At 41.4% G+C, this 22,410-nt stretch overlaps 1 protein-coding gene across 6 annotated transcripts in view; it reads left to right on the top strand.

Annotated features, from left to right (window-relative positions):
• LOC139420192 (lethal(3)malignant brain tumor-like protein 4) overlaps positions 1 to 22,410 on the top strand; it is a 125,535-nt gene that overhangs the window by 5,790 nt on the left and 97,335 nt on the right. For 3 of the 6 annotated variants that reach the window (XR_011635476.1, XM_071170009.1, XM_071170011.1), the window contains exons 2-5: positions 15,015 to 15,121; positions 15,999 to 16,096; positions 19,877 to 19,931; positions 20,200 to 20,285. Coding sequence is in view for 5 of the 6 variants with exons in the window: in XM_071170009.1 (XP_071026110.1) it covers positions 16,016 to 16,096; positions 19,877 to 19,931; positions 20,200 to 20,285 (222 nt within the window). In the remaining variant the exon portion in view is untranslated. Of the gene's footprint in view, positions 1 to 15,014; positions 15,122 to 15,998; positions 16,097 to 19,876; positions 19,932 to 20,196; positions 20,286 to 22,410 lie in introns of all 6 variants that reach the window. The other 3 variants (XM_071170008.1, XM_071170010.1, XM_071170007.1) reach the window with 1 other exon arrangement.

The raw sequence follows: 22,410 nt of genomic DNA, 5'->3' as shown, positions 1-22,410 counted from the left end.
GGTTTTTCTTTGAATATAAACACCATAGTATTAAGCAAAATGTCTTGAAAATCAGTCCCATATACTATGTTCTTACAAAAAAAGGTTTTAAATTCTCTAGTACAGCCATTTATTGAAGGCTATCAAATGCTTTTCAAAGATGCCCTTTGGTGGTCAAACTAGCACTAACTAGCATTAATGGTACCAGTGGTTCACACTTAAATAACGTGCCATGCAAGCTGCGCCGCAGTACGCTGCAACTTTTAAAGGACAAAACACTCTATGTACATTTTTGACATGGCGCAAGTTGTCCATTGTTTTAGATTTCAATAGGAGGAAAGCAAGTCACAGATCGGGGGCACACTGCCATTTCAGCAACATGAAAGTCCATGCCTCAATCGGAAAGAAACTGTCACTTTGAATTCTGCATATAGCCTTCACTTATAACAACCAGTCATTACTAGTTATGTGACACAAGTTTATCGTTTCAGTCAAATCCCTGCATTAAATCTGTGATATTTTATCTCAATGAAATGGGTAGCTAGATACACTGTAGTTGGAAATGTGATTTTAAAACTGAAATAGAAAAACATTCTCTGGTTTTGAATTAAACACTAAGGTATTATCTAAGAGAGTGACTGACTTTCAGTTTTAATGGCCTTAATGGTTATTTATCAATATGCAAAATGATAACAGATGTTGTCAAGTTATATCAATTGATCAAGATCCATAAAAAAATAAAAAAACAGCAGACATGTTGTAGGAATCTTGAAAATCTAGCTCTTCTCTTGTCTCAAGCCATGAAACCTTGATGATTGGAAATATCACAGAAATTCGATGAATAAGAGCGACATGATGCATATTAATTGAATGTGTTTTTCATTCATGGATACCCTGCGTTTGTCAGATATCGGACCTGTTCATTATGACTTGACATCGAATTGAGTTATTGTCAGTGTCAAGGCTGGTCTGACATCAAAGAAAGTTAGATGAGGTACAAACTGGTTTCAGGATAATTCTTTTGAACATATTTATAGTGTACTGAGAGAGCCAAATCTTGAGTGTAATTGTGCATATATAATATCTATTCTCATCATATTATGCACTTTGACGTAGCCTATATGATAACATGGTGACATTTGTTTCCGTTGTAAGTCTAGGGCATTTTAAGCCCAATTTATTATTTTCTACTGTGCTATAAGCTTATGTGGCATCGACTAAGCAGATTGCTTATAACAAAAAACTGTCTCTCGTTTCAATAGAATGTTAATGTGTTCGTGTTATGTTCTTCTCACCAGCTTCAGAGCGCCTATTGATCAAGCATACTTTGATTCAGGAGACAGTTTACTAGACTTGAGGGTTATATTGAGAGTGCCACCAGCATGCAATCTGGAAGCATTGTTTAGCTTTGAGAACAAATTGCCTTTTTCCCTTTGCAACAGAATAGAACAGGACGTACCCTGTAGTCATTCTTTGTTGGAAACCCAATTAGAGTTGGGCACGTTTTGTCACAGCTTGTCGTTGTGCTAATCATCACTTGCCCAGCTTTTCCGATAGGCAATTCCCAATCCCAGTTTGCTGCATTTCCTTTAAGCTTGTTTATATGAAATGTGAACACCCAGGGCGTAATAAACATCCTCCGACTCACCATGACCCTCTATGCTCTCCAGCCTCTGTCCCCTTTTGTTGTGTTGAAGCAACGTGGGTATTTGCTAAGTCACAGAAAAATGTGTGAATTTGTGAAACCTCATGCTGTGTTGGGGGGGAAGTGTGTGGTCCCTAGTCCCTTAACATACCACATTGCTGCAACTAAAGCTGCAAAAACTCTTAGCCAAAGTTCCCTCATGCGTTAGTGTTTGTACACTGTCGTAGACAAAAACAACTGGGTTTACTGATAATCCTCAAATCAAAATGAAGGATCGAGCAGTTGGAGCCATAGGAGATATGTGTTTTAATCCTATAAAAATGAGTCAAAAATGGTTGTTCTGGTCTTCTTCCACTGCTTTAGACATTTTCTTCCTTGCATTGCAAATGGATAGTAATTACATTTTGAATGGGGAAAAGATGTGAGTTAGAGGAATTTCCACAGGAGTTTATTGAAAAAAGGTTTGACGCAACCCAACTGTGTCTAGTATGACGAGACGTGTAGTTGTATGAATTCCCCTTCCCTCGCTTTGATGAATGACTTTGAATTCCCCCCCCCCTTTTTTTGTTTGTTCTTCAGACCGTATGTAGTTACCAGGCTTCATTTGACACTTGACATCATCACATAATAATACCTGTATATTTGAATTCAGCCTGGGTTCTAATGTGCCAGCGATGACACTTCTCTGTAAATAATAGAACAGGGAACAAGTGTTCTGTAACTCTCTATCTGTTGTGTTATTCCCCAAACTATCAGGTGTGGGTGTATTCTCAGATGACACAGGAGATAATTGAGGATCCACCTGTAGCAGTCGTCACAACCCAGATGAATTTAGTGAGCAATTCTAGATGTCTCAGAGATATGTCACCCTGATGGCAGACTACGCAGAGGCCTGGCCATCAGTCAGATTAGGACAGATTACAATTGGTCTTTTTTTTTTTTTTTTTTGTCCCGCGGGCGGTTGAACAGTGATTTTTGTTTTGCTCTTCATTGTCAGAGCACATAGAGAGAGACTGAGCCCAGCTGCTCTGACAAAGGGAGAGTTTAACTGTAGGGTGAAAAGCTCTTATTGGCTACAAACGCCATGCCTTCAAGCGCCAAGCCTTACCTCTCTTTTCGTAAAAAGGTTAGGGATGGGTCTGGAGAAATGTAACCACTCTAATTCATAGACAACGATATGGACGCAAGGACTGACCATCCATGATATAACAATTATAGTTGAATTATGTTTTGAGGCTACACAGTGTTTGTTTACATTTACATTGTTTACAAATTGTTTACGACCGTTGAACTAGGCTCATGAGACATTTGCAAGTTATATTCTTTCAAAATGAATTATTTTTTAATTAAATTTATCAGTTAAATGTATGTAGCAATTAAAGATTCTAGCTATAACAGGCAGAACATAAAATGTTCATAATGTTGTGAAGAGATCAGGAAATGTTGCCAAAGGACCGACTCAATTCCCTCCTTTTGCCAAGAATGCACCGAAAGTGTTGGCTCACCATGAGCATATGTCACTGCTGTCTATCTCTCTCTCTTCCTTTTTTTCCCTCTACTAAACATGTTTGTGGAGTCTCCATTATAATGTGAATGGTGTTTTTATGCAGTGTTTATTGGATTCTCATAGCGAGCTCTGTTATTGTGCACACAAACAGGCCTGCCTCTGTGTGTCAGATATTTCAATTTCTTGTCATTCAAAAGGGACATAAAGGAGCCAGGCTCATGATGGAGATGTCTTGTACTGATTCATTGTGGAGGCGTGAAAATGGCAACCAATTCAGTTCTAGAAAAAAACCTGTTGGATTTTTTTCAATTTAACATATAATGACTCCCTTTACTTTAAAAGCACGTAGTGGGTATATAAACACAATGTCCTGCAGCTGAGTACCATGTCATCCTCTGTCTCTTTCTCTCTCTCTCAGTTTAATTCAAAGGGCTTTATTGGCATGGGAAATGTGTTTTAGATTGCAAAAGCAAGTGAAATAAACAAAAGTGAGAAAAAAAAGAGTCGACATGAACGGTCAACTTTGCACTCTCAATGGTTAAAAAATGAAGACATTTTTTTATTTATATATTTTTTTTACCCCTTTTTTTTCCTCCCCAATTTTGTGGTATCCAATTGGTAGTAGTTAGTCTTGTCTCATCGCTGCAACTCCCGTGCAGACTCGGGAGAGGCAAAGGTTGAGAGCCATGCGTCCTCCGAAACACAACCTAACCAAGCCGCACTGCTTCTTGACACAATGCACATACATCCAACCCGGAAGCCAGCCGCACCAATGTGTCGGAGGAAACACCGTACACCTGGTGACCGTGTCAGCGTGCACTGCGCCCGGCCAGCCACAAAAGTCGCTAGTGCGCGATGAGACAAGGATATCCCTGCCGACCAAACCCTCCCTAACCCGGACGACGCTGAGCCAATTGTGCGCCGCCCCATGGGCCTCCCGGTCGTGGCCGGCTGTGACAGAGCCTGGACTTGAACCCAGAATCTCTGGTGGCACTGCGATGCATTGCCTTAGACTTCTGCTAAATCCGGAGGCCCTGTGAAGACATTTAAAGTTTTACATTATCAGCCTTCTGAAAATATTCTGACCCCTTGACTTTTTTCACATTTTGTTAGGTTACAGCATTATTCTAAAATGGATGAAAAAAAAATCTCATCAATCTACACACCATAATGACAAAGCAAAAACATGTCTTTAGAAATGTTTGCTAATTTATTATAAACAGAAATATCACATTTACATAAGTATTAAGACTCTTTACTCAGTACTTTGTTGACACACCTTTATCAGCGATGAGTCTTCTTTGGTATGATGCTACAAGCTTGTTTGTCTTGACTGTGTGCTTCCTGTTGGAAGGTGACCCTTTGTCCCAGTTCGAGGTTCTGAGCGCTCTGGAGCAGGCTTTCAAGGATCAAGGATCTCTCTGTATTTTACTCCGTTCATCTTTGTCTCTATCCTGACTAGACCCCAGTCCCTGCTGCTGAAAACCACCCCCACAGCATGATGCTGCCTCCACCATGCTTCACCGTAGGGATGGTGCCAGGTTTCCTCCAGACGTGATGCTTGGCATTCAGGCCAAAGAGTTGAATCTTGGTTTCATCAGACCAGAGAATCGTGTTTCTCGTAGTCTGAGAGTCCTTTAGGTGCCTTTTGGCAAACTCCAAGCGGGCTGTCATGTGCCTTTTTACTGAGGAGTTTCTGCCGTCTGGCCACTCTACCATAAAGGCCTGATTTGGTGGAGTTCTGCAGAGATGGTTGTCCTTCTGGAAGGTTCTCCCATCTCCACAGAGGAACTCTAGAGCTCTGTCAGAGTGACCATCGAGTTCTTGGTCACCTCCCTGACAAAGGCCCTTCTCCCCCGATTGCTCAGGAAGAGTCTTGGTGGTTCCAAACTTCTTCCATTTAAGAATGATGGAGGCCACTGTGCACTTGGGGACGTTCAATGCTGCAGAAATGTTTTGGTACCCTTCCCCAGATCTGTGCCTCGACACTGACAATTCCTTCGACCTCATGGCTTAGTTTTTGCTCTGACATGCACTGTCAACTCTGGGACCTTTTTATATAGACAGGTGTGTATGCCTTTCCAAATCATGTCCAAACAATTGAATTTACCACAGGTGGAGTCCAGTCATGTTGTAGAAACATCTCAAAGATGATCAATGGAAACAGGATGCGCCTGAGCTCAATTTTGAGTCTCATAGCAAAGGCTCTGAATACTTATGTAAAAATAAGGTATTTAAACATTTTTTTTTTTTATAAATTAGTAAACTTTTCTAAAACCTGTTTTCATTATGGGGTATTGTGTGTGTGGTACAGTGCCTTGCGAAAGTATTCGGCCCCCTTGAACTTTGCAAACTTTTGCCACATTTCAGGCTTCAAACATAAAGATATAAAACTGTATTTTTTTGTGAAGAATCAACAACAAGTGGGACACAATCATGAAGTGGAACGACATTTATTGGATATTTCAAACTTTTTTAACAAATCAAAAACTGAAAAATTGGGCGTGCAAAATTATTCAGCCCCCTTAAGTTAATACTTTGTAGCGCCACCTTTTGCTGCGATTACAGCTGTAAGTCGCTTGGGGTATGTCTCTATCAGTTTTGCACATCGAGAGACTGACATTTTTTCCCATTCCTCCTTGCAAAACAGCTCGAGCTCAGTGAGGTTGGATGGAGAGCATTTGTGAACAGCAGTTTTCAGTTCTTTCCACAGATTCTCGATTGGATTCAGGTCTGGACTTTGACTTGGCCATTCTAACACCTGGATATGTTTATTTTTGAACCATTCCATTGTAGATTTTGCTTTATGTTTTGGATCATTGTCTTGTTGGAAGACAAATCTCCGTCCCAGTCTCAGGTCTTTTGCAGACTCCATCAGGTTTTCTTCCAGAATGGTCCTGTATTTGGCTCCATCCATCTTCCCATCAATTTTAACCATCTTCCCTGTCCCTGCTGAAGAAAAGCAGGCCCAAACCATGATGCTGCCACCACCATGTTTGACAGTGGGGATGGTGTGTTCAGCTGTGTTGCTTTTACGCCAAACATAACGTTTTGCATTGTTGCCAAAAAGTTCAATTTTGGTTTCATCTGACCAGAGCACCTTCTTCCACATGTTTGGTGTGTCTCCCAGGTGGCTTGTGGCAAACTTTAAACAACACTTTTTATGGATATCTTTAAGAAATGGCTTTCTTCTTGCCACTCTTCCATAAAGGCCAGATTTGTGCAATATACAACTGATTGTTGTCCTATGGACAGAGTCTCCCACCTCAGCTGTAGATCTCTGCAGTTCATCCAGAGTGATCATGGGCCTCTTGGCTGCATCTCTGATCAGTCTTCTCCTTGTATGAGCTGAAAGTTTAGAGGGACGGCCAGGTCTTGGTAGATTTGAAGTGGTCTGATACTCCTTCCATTTCAATATTATCGCTTGCACAGTGCTCCTTGGGATGTTTAAAGCTTGGGAAATCTTTTTGTATCCAAATCCGGCTTTAAACTTCTTCACAACAGCATCTCGGACCTGCCTGGTGTGTTCCTTGTTCTTCATGATGCTCTCTGCGCTTTTAACAGACCTCTGAGACTATCACAGTGCAGGTGCATTTATACGGAGACTTGATTAATTACACACAGGTGAATTGTATTTATCATCATTAGTCATTTAGGTCAACATTGGATCATTCAGAGATCCTCACTGAACTTCTGGAGAGAGTTTGCTGCACTGAAAGTAAAGGGGCTGAATAATTTTGCACGCCCAATCTTTCAGTTTTTGATTTGTTAAAGTTTGAAATATCCAATAAATGTTGTTCCACTTCATGATTGTGTCCCACTTGTTGTTGATTCTTCACAAAAAAATACAGTTTTATATCTTTATGTTTGAAGCCTGAAATGTGGCAAAAGGTTCCAAAGTTCAGGTGGGCCGAATACTTTCGCAAGGCACTGTATATATCTCAGGATAAAAAAAAATGTCATCCATTTTAGAATAAGGCTGTAATGTGGAAAAAGTCAAGGATTCTGAATACTTTCCGAAGGAACTGTAGGTACAGTGTTGTAACCTTGTCCAAATAGTTGGAAGTACGAAAGGGAAAATAAATGGACACATCAAAATTGGATTTGTTTTCAAATTCTCTCGCACACCTTTCTGTCTGGAGAATGATGCATGCTGTTATTTGCCCATGCACGGCCTGCTATTAACTTTATTAGATTCCTGCATGGGTGTGTAACAGCGCTCATTTGTGACCTTCACGGAACCACCTGTAACCGAATATTCGAGTCACAGGTCTGGGTCGGATAAGCCACTTGTCTCGGGTTTGTGTTATTTTAACTGACTTGTCCGGAAGGGCCCTTACAGATCCGAATGCGACTGCTTGCAGTAAAGAGAGTGGAGCGTGCCACGTGTAGCTTGTTGTTGGCCAATCATAAGTCATCAAAGCGGCAATAGACTGCAGTCATAGAGCCTCCGTGTGTGGCAGAAGTTATGAGATATCTAATCAATGGAAGATGGAATTAAAATGACAGATTTTACAGTTAAAGGAGAAGGATAGGCTACAACGACCATGAGCCAACAGTTAGGCAGCTGCTTAATATTCTGAATTAAGTTGTTGTTATTTGTAACTGTAGGATGAGAAATTGCATGCAGCCTCAATTAGCCTAGCTAGCTAACGATGATGGCCAAGTATCTTAACTAGCTTCTCCCGGTTGATGCAGTCAAGACAAGTACTACGTCCTATTGGATGATGAATAACCTAGCTTTGGCAGCTATTACTCTACTATAGTGCGAGTCGGCTTGGTTAGTTGCCGTCTCTCCCTCCCTGCTCCCTTTATCTGTCACTCACTCACTCACTCACTGTACTCCCCCATCTGCTAGAGTGGCACCTATCTTTGATTTGTCTGTGACATTCAAAAGCTGAGCACCTGCCTTCTAAAGTCTAGGAGTATTTGCTTGGGAAGTAATATTATACAATGTGTGTCTCTGTTGCTATCAATTGATCTATTCACTTTCTGTAAAAGAGAATATGTGTAATGAAATGAGGGTTCATATAAATTATAATACATTTGGTAGCGAAATAACATTTGGGGAAATAAGGTCTAGACGTTGTTTTTATTATTAAATAGGCTACCTAAAAGATTACATGAGTTTTGTTAAACTTGCAGAAAATGAGCATCAAAACCAGCATTTTTCTAGGTCTCTCAAATTAAACAAAATCAAGATTTTGGTGCTTTATTTAATATAGGCTCAATAAACAATCATAAAAAGGGGGCGGGGGCATTTTTCAAATGTGAAAAAGGGGTCTCTGGGGTGGGGGGAAAGTTGGTGTAAGCCATCAAGGTAAATGGAATCTAGCACAAAACATTTTTATGGGCCTAATAATAAAGATGTCATTTAAACTGTGAACATTTATTAACTTTTAATGTGTCATGAACACAACCATTGAAGATACTTTCATCTGATTTGTCAAACAAATTACTTCAAAAAGTTAGCTTGTTCGTCCACGGCAAAATAATTCCAGCATCCAAAGCCCCCCCCTCCCCCCACGGGCTCCCCCATAATCCACACTGGTAGCGGCCATTGTTTAGCTCCCCGAATCGCTGGGTCTCTTTCATCGTGTCATGGTGGCAGCATTCATCCGTTGACAATTTTATTAATTCAGGTACACAGTTCGCGCTGCATTGCTAAGGCCTGGTGTGTATTTGCCTAATGAAGCCTAAAGATCATGAGACTTTTACACAGTTACCATTGGCATCAGTGTAATATTTACATGAAGAGTTAGGCCTACTGTACTTTACATGCACACATACAGGTTAGGATTTAGCCCTTTGTCTTTACTCCCACAAACCTGGTCTTCTTTGCTATCTTCTGTACGGCACACACACATCTAAAAACCTCCTGGTGGCTCTTTCACTGTCAAATGAAACCATTCGATGTATGGAGCCCAGTGAGGGAGGGGAGGGTTAGGACACACAGCTCCACCCCTTGCCCAGTAGGGATGCGCTGCGATTATTCGAATATCCAAACGGATGAATAATATTCAATTACTTGGACGACTTAAGCCTACACACACACAGAGTCGCACACACCGGCTCCTGCTCATCTCTCGCCCCTCCACCAGCCCTTTGCTGAAACAAGCAGTGCAGTTCACCAGCACAAGCAAGTCTCCATTGATGTTTCATATACACTATCGTTCAAAAGTTTGTGGTCATTTAGAAATGTCCTTGTTTTTGAAAGAAAAGCACATTTTTTTGGTCCCTTTTCAAATAAAATATCAAATTGATCAGAAATACAGTGTAGACATTGTTAATGTTGTAAATTACTATTGCAGCTGGAAACGGCAGACTTAAAAAAATTAAAATTGAATATCTACATAGGCGTACAGAGGCCCATTATCAGCAACCATCACTCCTGTGTTCCAATGGCACGTATTTTAGATAATCCAAGTTTATCATTTTAAAAGGCTAATTGATCATTAAAAAACAATTTTGTAGTTATGTTAGCACAACTGAAAACTTTTGATTTAAAGAAGCAACAAAACTGGCCTTCTTTTGACTAGTTTAGTATCTGGAGCATCAGCATTTGGGTTTGATTACAGGCTCCAAATGGCCAGAAACAAAGACCATTCTTCTGAACTCGTCAGTCTATTTTTGTTCTGAGAAATGAAGGCTATTCCATGTGAGAAATTTCCAAAAAACTGAAGATCTCGTACATTTTTCAGTTGTGCTAACATGATTGCAAAATTGTTTTTTAATGATCAATTAGCCCCGTCCATCATCCCTTTGATACGGTGAAGTTGTCCTGTCCCCTTAGCAGAAAAACACCCCCAAAGCATAATGGTTCCACCTCCATGTTTGATGGTGTTCTTGGGGTCATAGGCAGCATTCCTCCTCCTCCAAACACGGCGAGTTGAGTTGATGCCAAAGAGCTCCATTTTGGTCTCATCTGACCACAACACTTTCACCCAGTTGTCCTCTGAATCATTCAGATGTTCATTGGCAAACTTCAGACGGGCATGTATATTTGCTTTCTTGAGTAGGGGTACCTTGCAGGCGCTGCAGGATTTCAGTCCTTCACGGCGTAGTGCGTTACCAATTGTTTTCATGGTGACTATGGTCCCAGCTGCCTTGAGATCATTGACAAGATCCTCCCGTGTAGTTCTGGGCTGATTCCTCACCGTTCTCATGATCATTGCAACTCCACGAGGTGAGATCTTGCATGGAGCCCCAGGCCGAGGGAGATTGACAGTTCTTCTGTGTTTCTTCCATTTGAGAATAATCGCACCAACTGTTGTCACCTTCTCAACAAGCTGCTTGGCGATGGTCTTTTAACCCATTCCAGCCTTGTGTAGGTCTACAATCTTGTCCCTGACAAGAACCCTTGGAGAGCTTTTTGATCTTGGCCATGGTGGAGAGTTTGGAATCTGATTGATTGATTGCTTCTGTGGACAGGTGTCTTTTATACAGGTAACAAGCTGAGATTAGGAGCACTCCCTTTAAGAGTGTGCTCCTAATCTCAGTTTGTTACCTGTATAAAAGACACATGGGAGCCAGAAATCTTTCTGATTGAGAGGGGGTCAAATACTTTTTTTCCTCATTAAAATGCAAATCAATTTATAACATTTTTGACATGTGTTTTTCTGGATATTGTTGTTGTTATTCTGTCTCTCACTGTTCAAATAAACCTACCATTCACTGATCATTTCTTTGTCTTTTGGGCAAACATACAAAATCAGCAGGGGATCAAATACTTTTTTCCCTCACAGTATGAGGACACCCCTTCAAATTAGTGGATTCGGCTATTTAAGCCACACCCTTTGCTGACAGGTGTATACAATCTAGCACACAGCCATGCAAGCTCCATAGACAAACATTGGCAACTGTGGAAATGTCTAGGAGCAACAACGGCTCAGCCGTCAAAAGGTAGGCCACACAAGCTCACAGAACGGGACTGCCGAGTGCTGAAGCACGTAAAAATCATCTGTCCCCGGTTGCAACACTCACTACCGAGTTCCAAACTGCCTCTGGAAACAACGCCAGCACTAGAACTGTTTGTCGGGAGCTTCATGAAATGGGTTTCCATGGCTGAGCAGCTGCACACAAACCTAAGATCACCATGCGCAATTCCTAAGCGTTGGCTGGAGGGGTGTAAAGCTTGCCGCCATTGGACTCTGGAGCAGAGTAAACGTGTTCTATGGAGGGATGAATCATGCGTCGCCATCAGGCAGTTTTGGTGGATACCAGGAGAACGCTACCTGCCTCAATGCATAGTGCCAACTGTAATGTTTTAATGGGGGAGGAATAATGGTTCGGGCTAGGCCCCTTCGATCAAGTGAAGGGAAACGCTACAGCATACAACATTCTAGACGATTCTGTGCTTCCAACTTTATGGCAACAGTATGGGGAAGGCCCTTACCTGTTTTCAGCATGACAATGTCCATACAGAAATGGCTAGTTGAGATCGGTGTGGAAGAACTTGACTGGCCTGCACAGAGAGGTTGAGGTCAGGGCTCTATCAAAACATCTTTGGGATGAATTGGAGCGCCGACTGCGAGCCAGGCCTAATCGCCCAACATCAGTGCTCGACCTCACTAATGCTCTTGTCCCCGCAACAATGTTCCAACATCTAGTGGAAAGCCTTCCCAGAAGAGTGGAGGCTGTTTACATTAACCCTATATTAATGCCCCTGATTTTGGAATGTGATGTTCGATGTGCAGATGTCCACAGAATTTTGGTCGTCTAGTGTATTTTTAAAACACATTTTGACTACTGTAATTTCCGGACTATAAGCCGCTACTTTTTTCCCACGCTTTGAACCTCGCGGTTTATACAATGACGCGGCTAATTTATCGATTTTTCCCGCTTTCACAAGATTCATGCCTCCAAAAAACTGAGCACCATCACATAATGTGACGTAAATCGAGCGTGCTCAAACTTCCCATCATTCTGATTACGGTAGTCATTTTGTCACCCTCATCATGGCAAAGACACGGAGAAATGCATATGATGCAGCTTTCAAGTTGAAGGCGATCGATCTCGCTGTTGGAAAAGGAAATAGAGCTGCTGACAGCGTGGAGCATTGTCAAAAAATCCACTATCATCAACGGGTTTCGAAAGGCTGGACTGCTGCGTGTTGAAGAGGGCAGCGATCCAACATCGGATTAAGCAATTCTGAGGCTATTCAACTCCGACACCGAAGGAGATGGTTTCAGTGCAATTGCATTTACCACTATATTGCTTAGCTAATAAAAAATACATAGCATACAATCGGTGACTCGTTGTCAGATTTATCCTGATACCAGATTCGAATTGACGCAACTTTAACAGGAGGAAGATAGTGACCCATGACTTTCTTGGTAGGCTACTGTTTACTGCAATTTTTTTATTTTTGTTACAAGCCGTGTTTCGTTTAAAGGCTGTGTAAAGTTCATTTGTTTCAATGTACCGGTAGGCACCTGCGGCTTATAGACATGTGCGGCTTATTTATGTACATTTATCTCTCCAGTGTTAATCTGCAAAATTGTAATTATTCGCCTACCTCATGCCTTTTGCACACAATGTACAGTGCATTGCGAAAGTATTCGGCCCCCTTGAACTTTGCGACCTTTTGCCACATTTCAGGCTTCAAACATAAAGATATAAAACTGTATTTTTTTGTGAAGAATCAACAACAAGTGGGACACAATCATGAAGTGGAACGACATTTATTGGATATTTCAAACTTTTTTAACAAATCAAAACTGAAAAATTGGGCGTGCAAAATTATTCAGCCCCTTTACTTTCAGTGCAGCAAACTCTCTCCAGAAGTTCAGTGAGGATCTCTGAATGATCCAATGTTGACCTAAATGACTAATGAGGATAAATACAATCCACCTGTGTGTAATCAAGTCTCAGTATAAATGCACCTGTACTGTGATAGTCTCAGAGGTCCGTTAAAAGCGCAGAGAGCATCATGAAGAACAAGGAACACACCAGGCAGAGCCGAGATACTGTTGTGAAGAAGTTTAAAGCCGGATTTGGATACAAAAAGATTTCCCAAGCTTTAAACATCCCAAGGAATTGAAATGGAAGGAGTATCAGACCACTGCAAATCTACCAAGACCTGGCCGTCCCTCTAAACTTTCAGCTCATACAAGGAGAAGACTGATCAGAGATGCAGCCAAGAGGCCCATGATCACTCTGGATGAACTGCAGAGATCTACAGCTGAGGTGGGAGACTCTGTCCATAGGACAACAATCAGTCGTATATTGCACAAATCTGGCCTTTATGGAAGAGTGGCAAGAAGAAAGCCATTTCTTATAGATATCCATAAAAAAGTGTTGTTTAAAGTTTGCCACAAGCCACCTGGGAGACACACCAAACATGTGGAAGGTGCTCTGGTCAGATGAAACCAAAATTGAACTTTTTGGCAACAATGCAAAACGTTATGTTTGGCGTAAAAGCAACACAGCTGAACACACTATCCCCACTGTCAAACATGGTGGTGGCAGCATCATGGTTTGGGCCTGCTTTTCTTCAGCAGGGACAGGGAAGATGGTTAAAATTGATGGGAAGATGGATGGAGCCAAATACAGGACCATTCTGGAAGAAAACCTGATGGAGTCTGCAAAAGACCTGAGACTGGGACAGAGATTTGTCTTCCAACAAGACAATGATCCAAAACATAAAGCAAAATCTACAATGGAATGGTTCAAAAATAAACATATCCAGGTGTTAGAATGGCCAAGTCAAAGTCCAGACCTGAATCCAATCGAGAATCTGTGGAAAGAACTGAAAACTGCTGTTCACAAATGCTCTCCATCCAACCTCACTGAGCTCGAGCTGTTTTGCAAGGAGGAATGGGAAAAAATGTCAGTCTCTCGGTGTGCAAAACTGATAGACATACCCCAAGCGACTTACAGCTGTAATCGCAGCAAAAGGTGGCGCTACAAAGTATTAACTTAAGGGGGCTGAATAATTTTGCACGCCCAATTTTTCAGTTTTTGATTTGTTAAAAAAGTTTGAAATATCCAATAAATGTCGTTCCACTTCATGATTGTGTCCCACTTGTTGTTGATTCTTCACAAACAAATACAGTTTTATATCTTTATGTTTGAAGCCTGAAATGTGGCAAAAGGTCGCAAAGTTCAAGGGGGCCGAATACTTTCGCAATGCACTGTATATAGACTATTTTTTTCCCCACTGTGTTATTGACCTGTTAATTGTTTACTCCATGTGTAACTCTGTGTTGTCTGTTCACACTGCTATGCTTTATCTTGGCCAGGTCGCAGTTGTAAATGAGAACTTGTTCTCAACTAGCCTACCTGGTTAAATAAAGGTGAAATAAATAAAAAAATGTACAAAATACATATTAATAGTCCAGAAATGACGGTATCCAGATATACAATATTTTTATAATACTGAAATAATTTCAAATGCCTATCCCTAATGCCCAGAGCCTTTGCAGCCACCCCTCCCAGTTAATCAGAGGGCCTGCAGACTACAGTCAGACCAGCCCCACCTCCACTCACCCTCAGGGACCTCGAGCACTGGCTCCCCTCCCCCTCTCTGTCACACCTCCTGGAAACCTTCAACCAATTAATAGGCCCCCTAATATAATATGGAAGGTGATCTTGACTGCCTGAGAAGCAGTAGCTTTTAGATGGAGAATATGGGAGCCATTCAATCAAATCCTCATTGCAGTATTTAAGCTGTAATTTATAAACAAACCGTTTTGTAAAACTAAATATCTGGGTGGTTTAGGGGACGCTGTTTACACAGAGAAATCTCATTTCAACTTTTCAGAGTATGGCACATGCATACATGAATTGTTGTGTAAACAAAGTTAAATAATTTGCATTCATTGACTGGCATGTTTGGCTGTCATTTTGATCCATTGTTTATTTGATTTGTTTTGTCTATAGCTAGGCCTCGAATAGATCTGCTGAAGACATAGAATGTGATTGGAATGGAAACTGGGAGACTGAGTCCCTGATTGGCCGAAGGACTGGGCAGAAGGAAATACCAAACGGTGAGTCACTATGGAGGTTCACTGAAACACTAAAGAGTTCACTTAACAGTAGGGTAGCTGTGGTCAATGGTCAAAATGATGATTTCAGTCCGTTTTGTGGTGTGTTAAGGTTACACTGTGATTATTTTGCTCTGTAGCCCTGAGATTTCCTTTATGATATTTCAACACAGATAATCTTTAGTTAGAGTGCGACAAGGCCCGAGGGCAACCATTTTGTGTTAGAGCAGGAAGTATTACAGTTATATAGTGAATCCATTTTGTTTCCGGGTAACTATAGTACAATCCATTAATCTGCTTCGGAAAGCTCACAGGCGCTGCTTCTCTCTGCCTTTCTGTGAAAATCCGGGCCCCTCCAGTGGCGGCCACCCCCTCTACCACAGACCCCATTTCACTTCATTTGACTTTCATGCGAAGCTGTCTTTATCTCTTACCAGGAACTCAATCCAAATTCCATCAGACATCAATTTACATAATGTACCAGGGAAAGAGATGCATTCATGTCCTCTATACACAATACACATGGGTTACTGTACTTGGGGGGGGGGGGGGAATTCCGCCTTTGTCTCCTACTACAGGCAATAAGGCGGTCCAGCTGCTTACGTCTCAGGCGAACAATTGAAGTGCACATAAGACTAGGAATGTAATCTGCTTTGTTTGAAAGGGGGATACTTCAGAGTGCATTCATGTTTTTATAGAAGGAATGTGGGGGCTTTTTCATTCACTCTGTTCAGAAGGAAAATTACATGTAGGAATAAATTGAGATGTCTCAACTTAACGCAATGCACAATTTTAAATGGCAATTGATTAGATTTTTTTGCATTCTGTTGGCCTATGTGTGTGTGTTTCATGTTGCTTTTTTCCCCCTATGTGGTTGTAGAATCGATCCTGTCTCGAATGATGCAGGCAGAGGATAGGAAGAAAATAAAACTGAGTGTGAGTTCCAGCAAAGGCGTGGTGGAGGAATATTGTCTGAGAGTGAGTAGGCCTGGACCGACCGAACCTGAGCTCTTGATCATATCCTAACCCCATACAGAAGCCTGATATATTGACATATATTTTAAATACATATACAGTTGAAGTCGGAAGTTTACATACACTTAGGTTGGCGTCATTAAAACTCGTTTTTCAACCACTCCACAAATTTATTGTTAACAAACTATAGTTTTGGCAAGTCTGTTAGGACATCTACTTTGTGCATGACACAAGTCATTTTTCCAACAATTGTTTACAGACAGATTACATAAGTTATAATTGACTATCACAATTCCAGTGGGTCAGAAGTTTCCATACACTAAGTTGACTGTGCCTTTAAACAGCTTGGAAAATTCCAGAAAATGGTGTCATGGCTTTAGAAGCTTCTGATATGCTAATTGACATCATCATGAGTCAACTGGAAGTGTATCTGTATCTGGAGGTGTATCTGTGTATGTATTTCAAGGCCTACCTTCAAACTCAGTGCGTCTTTGCTTGACATCAGTGCCTCTTTGCTTGACATCATGGAGATATCAGCCAAGACCTCAGAAAAAACATTGTACACCTCAAGTCTGGTTCATCCTTGGGAGCAATTTCCAAAGCCTGAAGGTACCACGTTCATCTGTACAAACAATAGTACACAAGTATAAACACCATGGGACCACGCAGCCGTCATATCACTCAGAAAGGACATGCCTTCTGTCTCCCAGAGCTGAACGTACTTTGGTGCGAAAAGTGCAAATCAATCCCAGAACAACAGCAAAGGACCTTGTGAAGATGCTGGAGGAAACCAGTACAAACGTATCTATATCCACAGTAAAACGAGTCCTATATCGACATAACCTGAAAGGCCACTAAGCAAGGAAGAAGCCACTGCTCCAAAACCGCCATAAAAAAAGCCAGACTACGGTTTGCAACTGCACATTGGGACAAAGATTGTACTTTTTGGAGAAATGTCCTCTGGTCTGATGAAACAAAAATGGAAGGAATGGCCATCGTTATGTTTGAAGGAAAAAGGGGGAGGCTTGCAAGCTAAAGAACACCCTCCCAACCGTGAGGCACGGGGGTGGCAGCATCATGTTGTGGGGGTGCTTTGCTGCAGGAGGCACTGGTGAACTTCACAAAATAGATGGCATCATGAAGGAGGAAAATTATGTGGATATATTGAAGCAACATCTCAAGACATCAGTCAGGAAGTTAAAGCTTGGTCACAAATGGGTCTTCCAAATGGACAATGACCCCAAGCATACTTCTAAAGTAGTTGCAAAATGGCTTAAGGACAACAAAGTCAAGGTATTGGGAGTGTCCATCACAAAGCCCTGACCTCAATCCTATTGAAAATTTGTGGGCAGAACTGAAAAAGCATGTGCGAGCAAGGAGGCCTACAAACCTGACTCAGTTACACCAGCTCTGTCAGGAGGAATGGGCTAAAATTCACCCAACCTATTGTGGGAAGGTTGTGGAAGGCTACCCAAAATGTTTGACCCAAGTTAAACAATTTAAGCGTGTTGCTACCAAATACTAATTGAGTGTATGTAAACTTCTGACTCACTGGGAATGTGATGAAATAAATTAAAGCTGAAATAAATCATTCTCTCTACTATTATTCTGACATTTCACATTCTTCTAATAAAGTGGTGATCCTAACTGACCTAAGACAGGGAATCTTTACTAGGATTAAGTGTCAGGAATTGTGAAACTGAGTTTATATGTATTTGGCTGAGGTGTATGTAGAGTTCTCACTTCAACTGCATGTACTAATATTTGAAATAAATATACAGTGCCTTGCGAAAGTAAACATAAAGATATAAAACTGTATTTTTTTTGTGAAGAATCAACAACAAGTGGGACACAATCATGAAGTGGAACGACATTTATTGGATATTTCAAACTTTTTTAACAAATCAAAAACTGAAAAATTGGGCGTGCAAAATTATTCAGCCCCTTTACTTTCAGTGCAGCAAACTCTCTCCAGAAGTTCAGTGAGGATCTCTGAATGATCCAATGTTGACCTGAATGACTAATGATGATAAATACAATCCACCTGTGTGTAATTAATCAAGTCTCCGTATAAATGCACCTGCACTGTGATAGTCTCAGAGGTCTGTTAAAAGCGCAGAGAGCATCATGAAGAACAAGGAACACACCAGGCAGGTCCGAGATGCTGTTGTGAAGAAGTTTAAAGCCGGATTTGGATACAAAAAGATTTCCCAAGCTTTAAACATCCCAAGGAGCACTGTGCAAGCGATAATATTGAAATGGAAGGAGTATCAGACCACTTCAAATCTACCAAGACCTGGCCGTCCCTCTAAACTTTCAGCTCATACAAGGAGAAGACTGATCAGAGATGCAGCCAAGAGGCCCATGATCACTCTGGATGAACTGCAGAGATCTACAGCTGAGGTGGGAGACTCTGTCCATAGGACAACAATCAGTTGTATATTGCACAAATCTGGCCTTTATGGAAGAGTGGCAAGAAGAAAGCCATTTCTTAAAGATATAATGTACGGATTACTTCTGTGCGCCTATCTGTATTTGAAAATAATGTATTTAAACAAGTAAACCGTTACCCTGAGGATAATGTGAAAGAGTCTCTGTGGGGGGAAAAAAATCCACACAAGCTGAAGAATTAAGGGTTAATGTGTGACTAGCCTATGAGTCCGGGCTCCAAAGTTAGCAACGGTTCTGTCTACATCGATGACAGGTTAGGGAAATTACAGGTTAGGATAACTAAATTGTCAGGTCAGGATAATTAACGTAGCAGGTTAGGCGCATTGATGCGCATTGATGTGCCAGGTTAGGGTAAGGCTTAGCTACAATGCACCCTACCAAATCAGGTAGCCTGACCTAATCAGGTCGTGACAAATGTTCATGAACATCAAATGGATACTTGCATTCGGAAAGTATTCAGACCCCTTGACTTTTTCCACATTTTGTTACGTTACAGCCTTATTCTAAAATTGATTAAATCGTTTTTTTAAATTATCTACACACAACACCCCATAATGACATTTTTGCAAATGTATAAAAAAATGCCAAGAGTGTGCAAAGCTGTCAAGGCAAAGGGAGGCTATTTGAAGAATCTCAAATATAAAATATATTTTGTTTTGTTTAACACTTTTTTTTTGTTGGTTACTACATGATTCCATAGGTGTTATTTCATAGTTTTGATGTCTTCACTATTATTATGTAGAAAATATTTCAAATAAAATAAAAAACTGAAGAAACTCCCCTAATACAGGTGTGCCAAGCTTGTAACATCATACCCGGGAAGACTCGATGCTGTAATCACTGCCAAAGGTGCTTCAACAAAGTACTGAGTAAAGGGTCTGAATACTTAAGTAAATGTGTATTTCAGTTGATTTGTTTTATTATTTAGCAAAAAACGAGTGAATCAATTAGAATAAGGCTGTAACATAACAAAATGTGGAAAATGTCAAGGGGTCTGAATACTATTTTAATCACAGGACAATCATGTTTTTGACTGCACTTTTGTAGTGAAGTGTTACTCAAGTTTCTTTCATCAACTATAGATGTCCTATCTTCATTTCCCCAGTTTCTCACAGCAGAAAAATAATCCTGCAGCAACAGGAAATGTGAATTATTATGTAGATTATAATTAATGGACATTTTTGTATGGGTTGATGCATTTTTAGTTAGTATTTTTTGTTGTTGTTGCATTTCCTGCTCTGCAGGACAATTCTCTGTGACAACCGAGTGATCAAATTAAGACGACAGTGATCTAATTAAGATTCTATACCTGTAACAACTGTGTTATTTCAGGAGCGACCAAAAGAGGACGCAGCAAAAATGAAGAACAAAGTGACCAGCACACAAGGTAAACTCTGGAAATGCTGCTAATAACAACAATCAGATCATAACTGAATACTAAAATACTACTGGTTATTGATATGAATGCATCGAGTATGTTTAAAGTGATATCAAATGATAATGGCTGGCATATGCTATGTACTGTGGAGTACTGATGTATATTTACACACAGGGATTCTCCATTGAGTGAAGTTTTTAGACTAGGATGTGTGTCCTGGAATCTGGCTTGTGCTATCATAAGTAGAGATGTAACTCAGAGTGTGGTGTGGTAGCAGTGATTGGTAAGAAGAAGGCCTGGTCGTGGGAACAGTACCTGGGAGAGGAGAAGGCCATAGCAGTTCCCCTCAGACTGTTCACTGAGGTAAGCATCACCTTCATCAACCAGAAGGTTTATCTACTACTAAAGCTTGACACGAGAGCCCTATACATTAAGGCACACCGTAACAACGGAAAATTTTGCAACAGAAAATGAAAATGTCCAGGTAGTTCCCCATTTGTCTGTATTCAGTCCGAGATGTAATTTACTAAACTAGAATACAGGCCACCAAAGCTATGATTTGTATTTAAAGGCCATAAGCCAGCTGCTTGATGTTAAACATGGTCTGTTGATTTGAATGGAAGAATGTTAAGGACCTACTGTACAGTATATAGTTTACGGGACTATGCAAAGGTAGATTATATACAAAAGTATGTGGACACCCCTTCAAAAGATGCAGAGCAGCCGCACATAAGCCCAAGTTCAGTCAAGCATCTGCTGGAGTGATGTAAAGCTTGCCGCCATTAGACTCCGAAGCAGAAGGAAATGCTTCACCATCTGGCAGTTTGACAGAAAAATCTGGGTTTGGTGGATGCCAGGAGAACGTTACCTGCCCCAATGCATAGTGCTAACTGTAAAGTTTGGTGGAGGACACATTTATAGTCTGGGTCTGTTTTTCATGGTTTTGGGCTAGGGAAATCTAAACGCTATACCATTCGATGACATTCTAGACGATTCTGTGCTTGCAACATTGCGGCAACACATTGTTTTGAATGTGTGTCCACATACTTTTGGGAAGGCCCTTTGCTGTTTCAGAATGACAATGCTCCCGTGCCCAAAGCGAGGTCCATAAAGAAATGGTTTATTGAGATCAGTGTGGAAGAACTTGACTGGCCTGCACAGAGCCCTGACCTCAAACCCATCGAACACCTTAGGGATGAATTGGAACGCCGACTGCAAGCCAGGCCTAATTGCCCAACATCAGTGCCCGACCTCATTAATGCTCTCGTGACTGAATGGAAGCAAGTCCCTGCAGCAATTTTCCTAGTGGAAAGCCTTCCCAGAAGAGTGGAGGCTGTTATAGCAGCAAAGGGGGGACCAATTCCATATCAATGCCTATGATTTTGAATTGAGATGTTGGCTGAGCAGGTGTCCACATACTTTTGTTTCTTGTTGTGTATTTTCTCCAAGTGATTTAATGTTTTATTTAATTTATTTTAGAACAAAGCAAATTGCAACCAGTTGTCCTTGATGAAATAGTTTCCCTATCGCAGTAGCTGGAGTTGTAGATCACACAGCCAGATTTCAGATGAGAGGGGGAGGACCATGTGCTAAAACTGCGGAGAAATCACAGATCCTGCCCTTTCCTACTGCTTTTCTGCAGGACTTATTTCTAATGGGTCGACAAGGGCCTGCAAAATAGATGAAAATCACACTTTGTGTGTGTGCTCATGCGCGTGGGTGGGTGGTGGTGGACACCAGGATGTCCCCATTGTTTCTAATTACTGTGAATTTGAGAACGGACACAGCACAACTATTAGACCGCAGTGTAGATTAAGCAAGGATTTGAGACTTGACCCTTAAATGTTAAAATTATCAAGACACCCCCCCCCCCCCCCCCCAGTGTTGCCTATGCCCCCCCTCCCCCATATCTCTCTCCTTAAGACCCTTAAATGTTTACAGTATCAAGACCCCCCCCCCCCCCCCCCAGTGTTGCCTATGCCACCCCTCCCCCATAAGACCCTTACATGTTTACAGTATCAAGACCCCCCCCCCCCCCCCCCCGGTGTTGCCTATGCCACCCCTACCCCATAAGACCCTTAAATGTTTACAGTATCAAGACACCCCCCTCCCCCCGAGTGTTGCCTATGCCCCCCCTCCCCCATCTCTCTCTCCATAACAATCATTTACACTGGACTAAGTCCTTTGCTACAAACACTCTGTGCAGCGTACTGTATGAATTTTTCTATGAAGGGATTTGACATCTGTTCCGTTGGAGGCACAAACACCCATTTCCACGGCAACTGCGCTGCCGCGACACTTGAGCGTGGGGGTTCAGCCTCCATGAAAATGGAGGCACAATAATGTTATGTTTCATGGTAAATGTATAGGTTTGGATTTTCTAGAGTTATATTTCCTACTACAGGTTTGGGTTTTCTAGTGAGGATATTTTATTTATCAACATTTGGGTTTATTCTCCTGGTCTCCTATTGGTCGTTTCGTTATCTCC

This window comes from Oncorhynchus clarkii, chromosome 11, assembly GCF_045791955.1.
Source record: "Oncorhynchus clarkii lewisi isolate Uvic-CL-2024 chromosome 11, UVic_Ocla_1.0, whole genome shotgun sequence".
Classification (NCBI taxonomy): Eukaryota; Metazoa; Chordata; class Actinopteri; order Salmoniformes; family Salmonidae; genus Oncorhynchus; species Oncorhynchus clarkii.
Note: the sequence above shows the minus strand (reverse complement) of the source record. Positions and strands in the feature narration are given on the sequence as shown.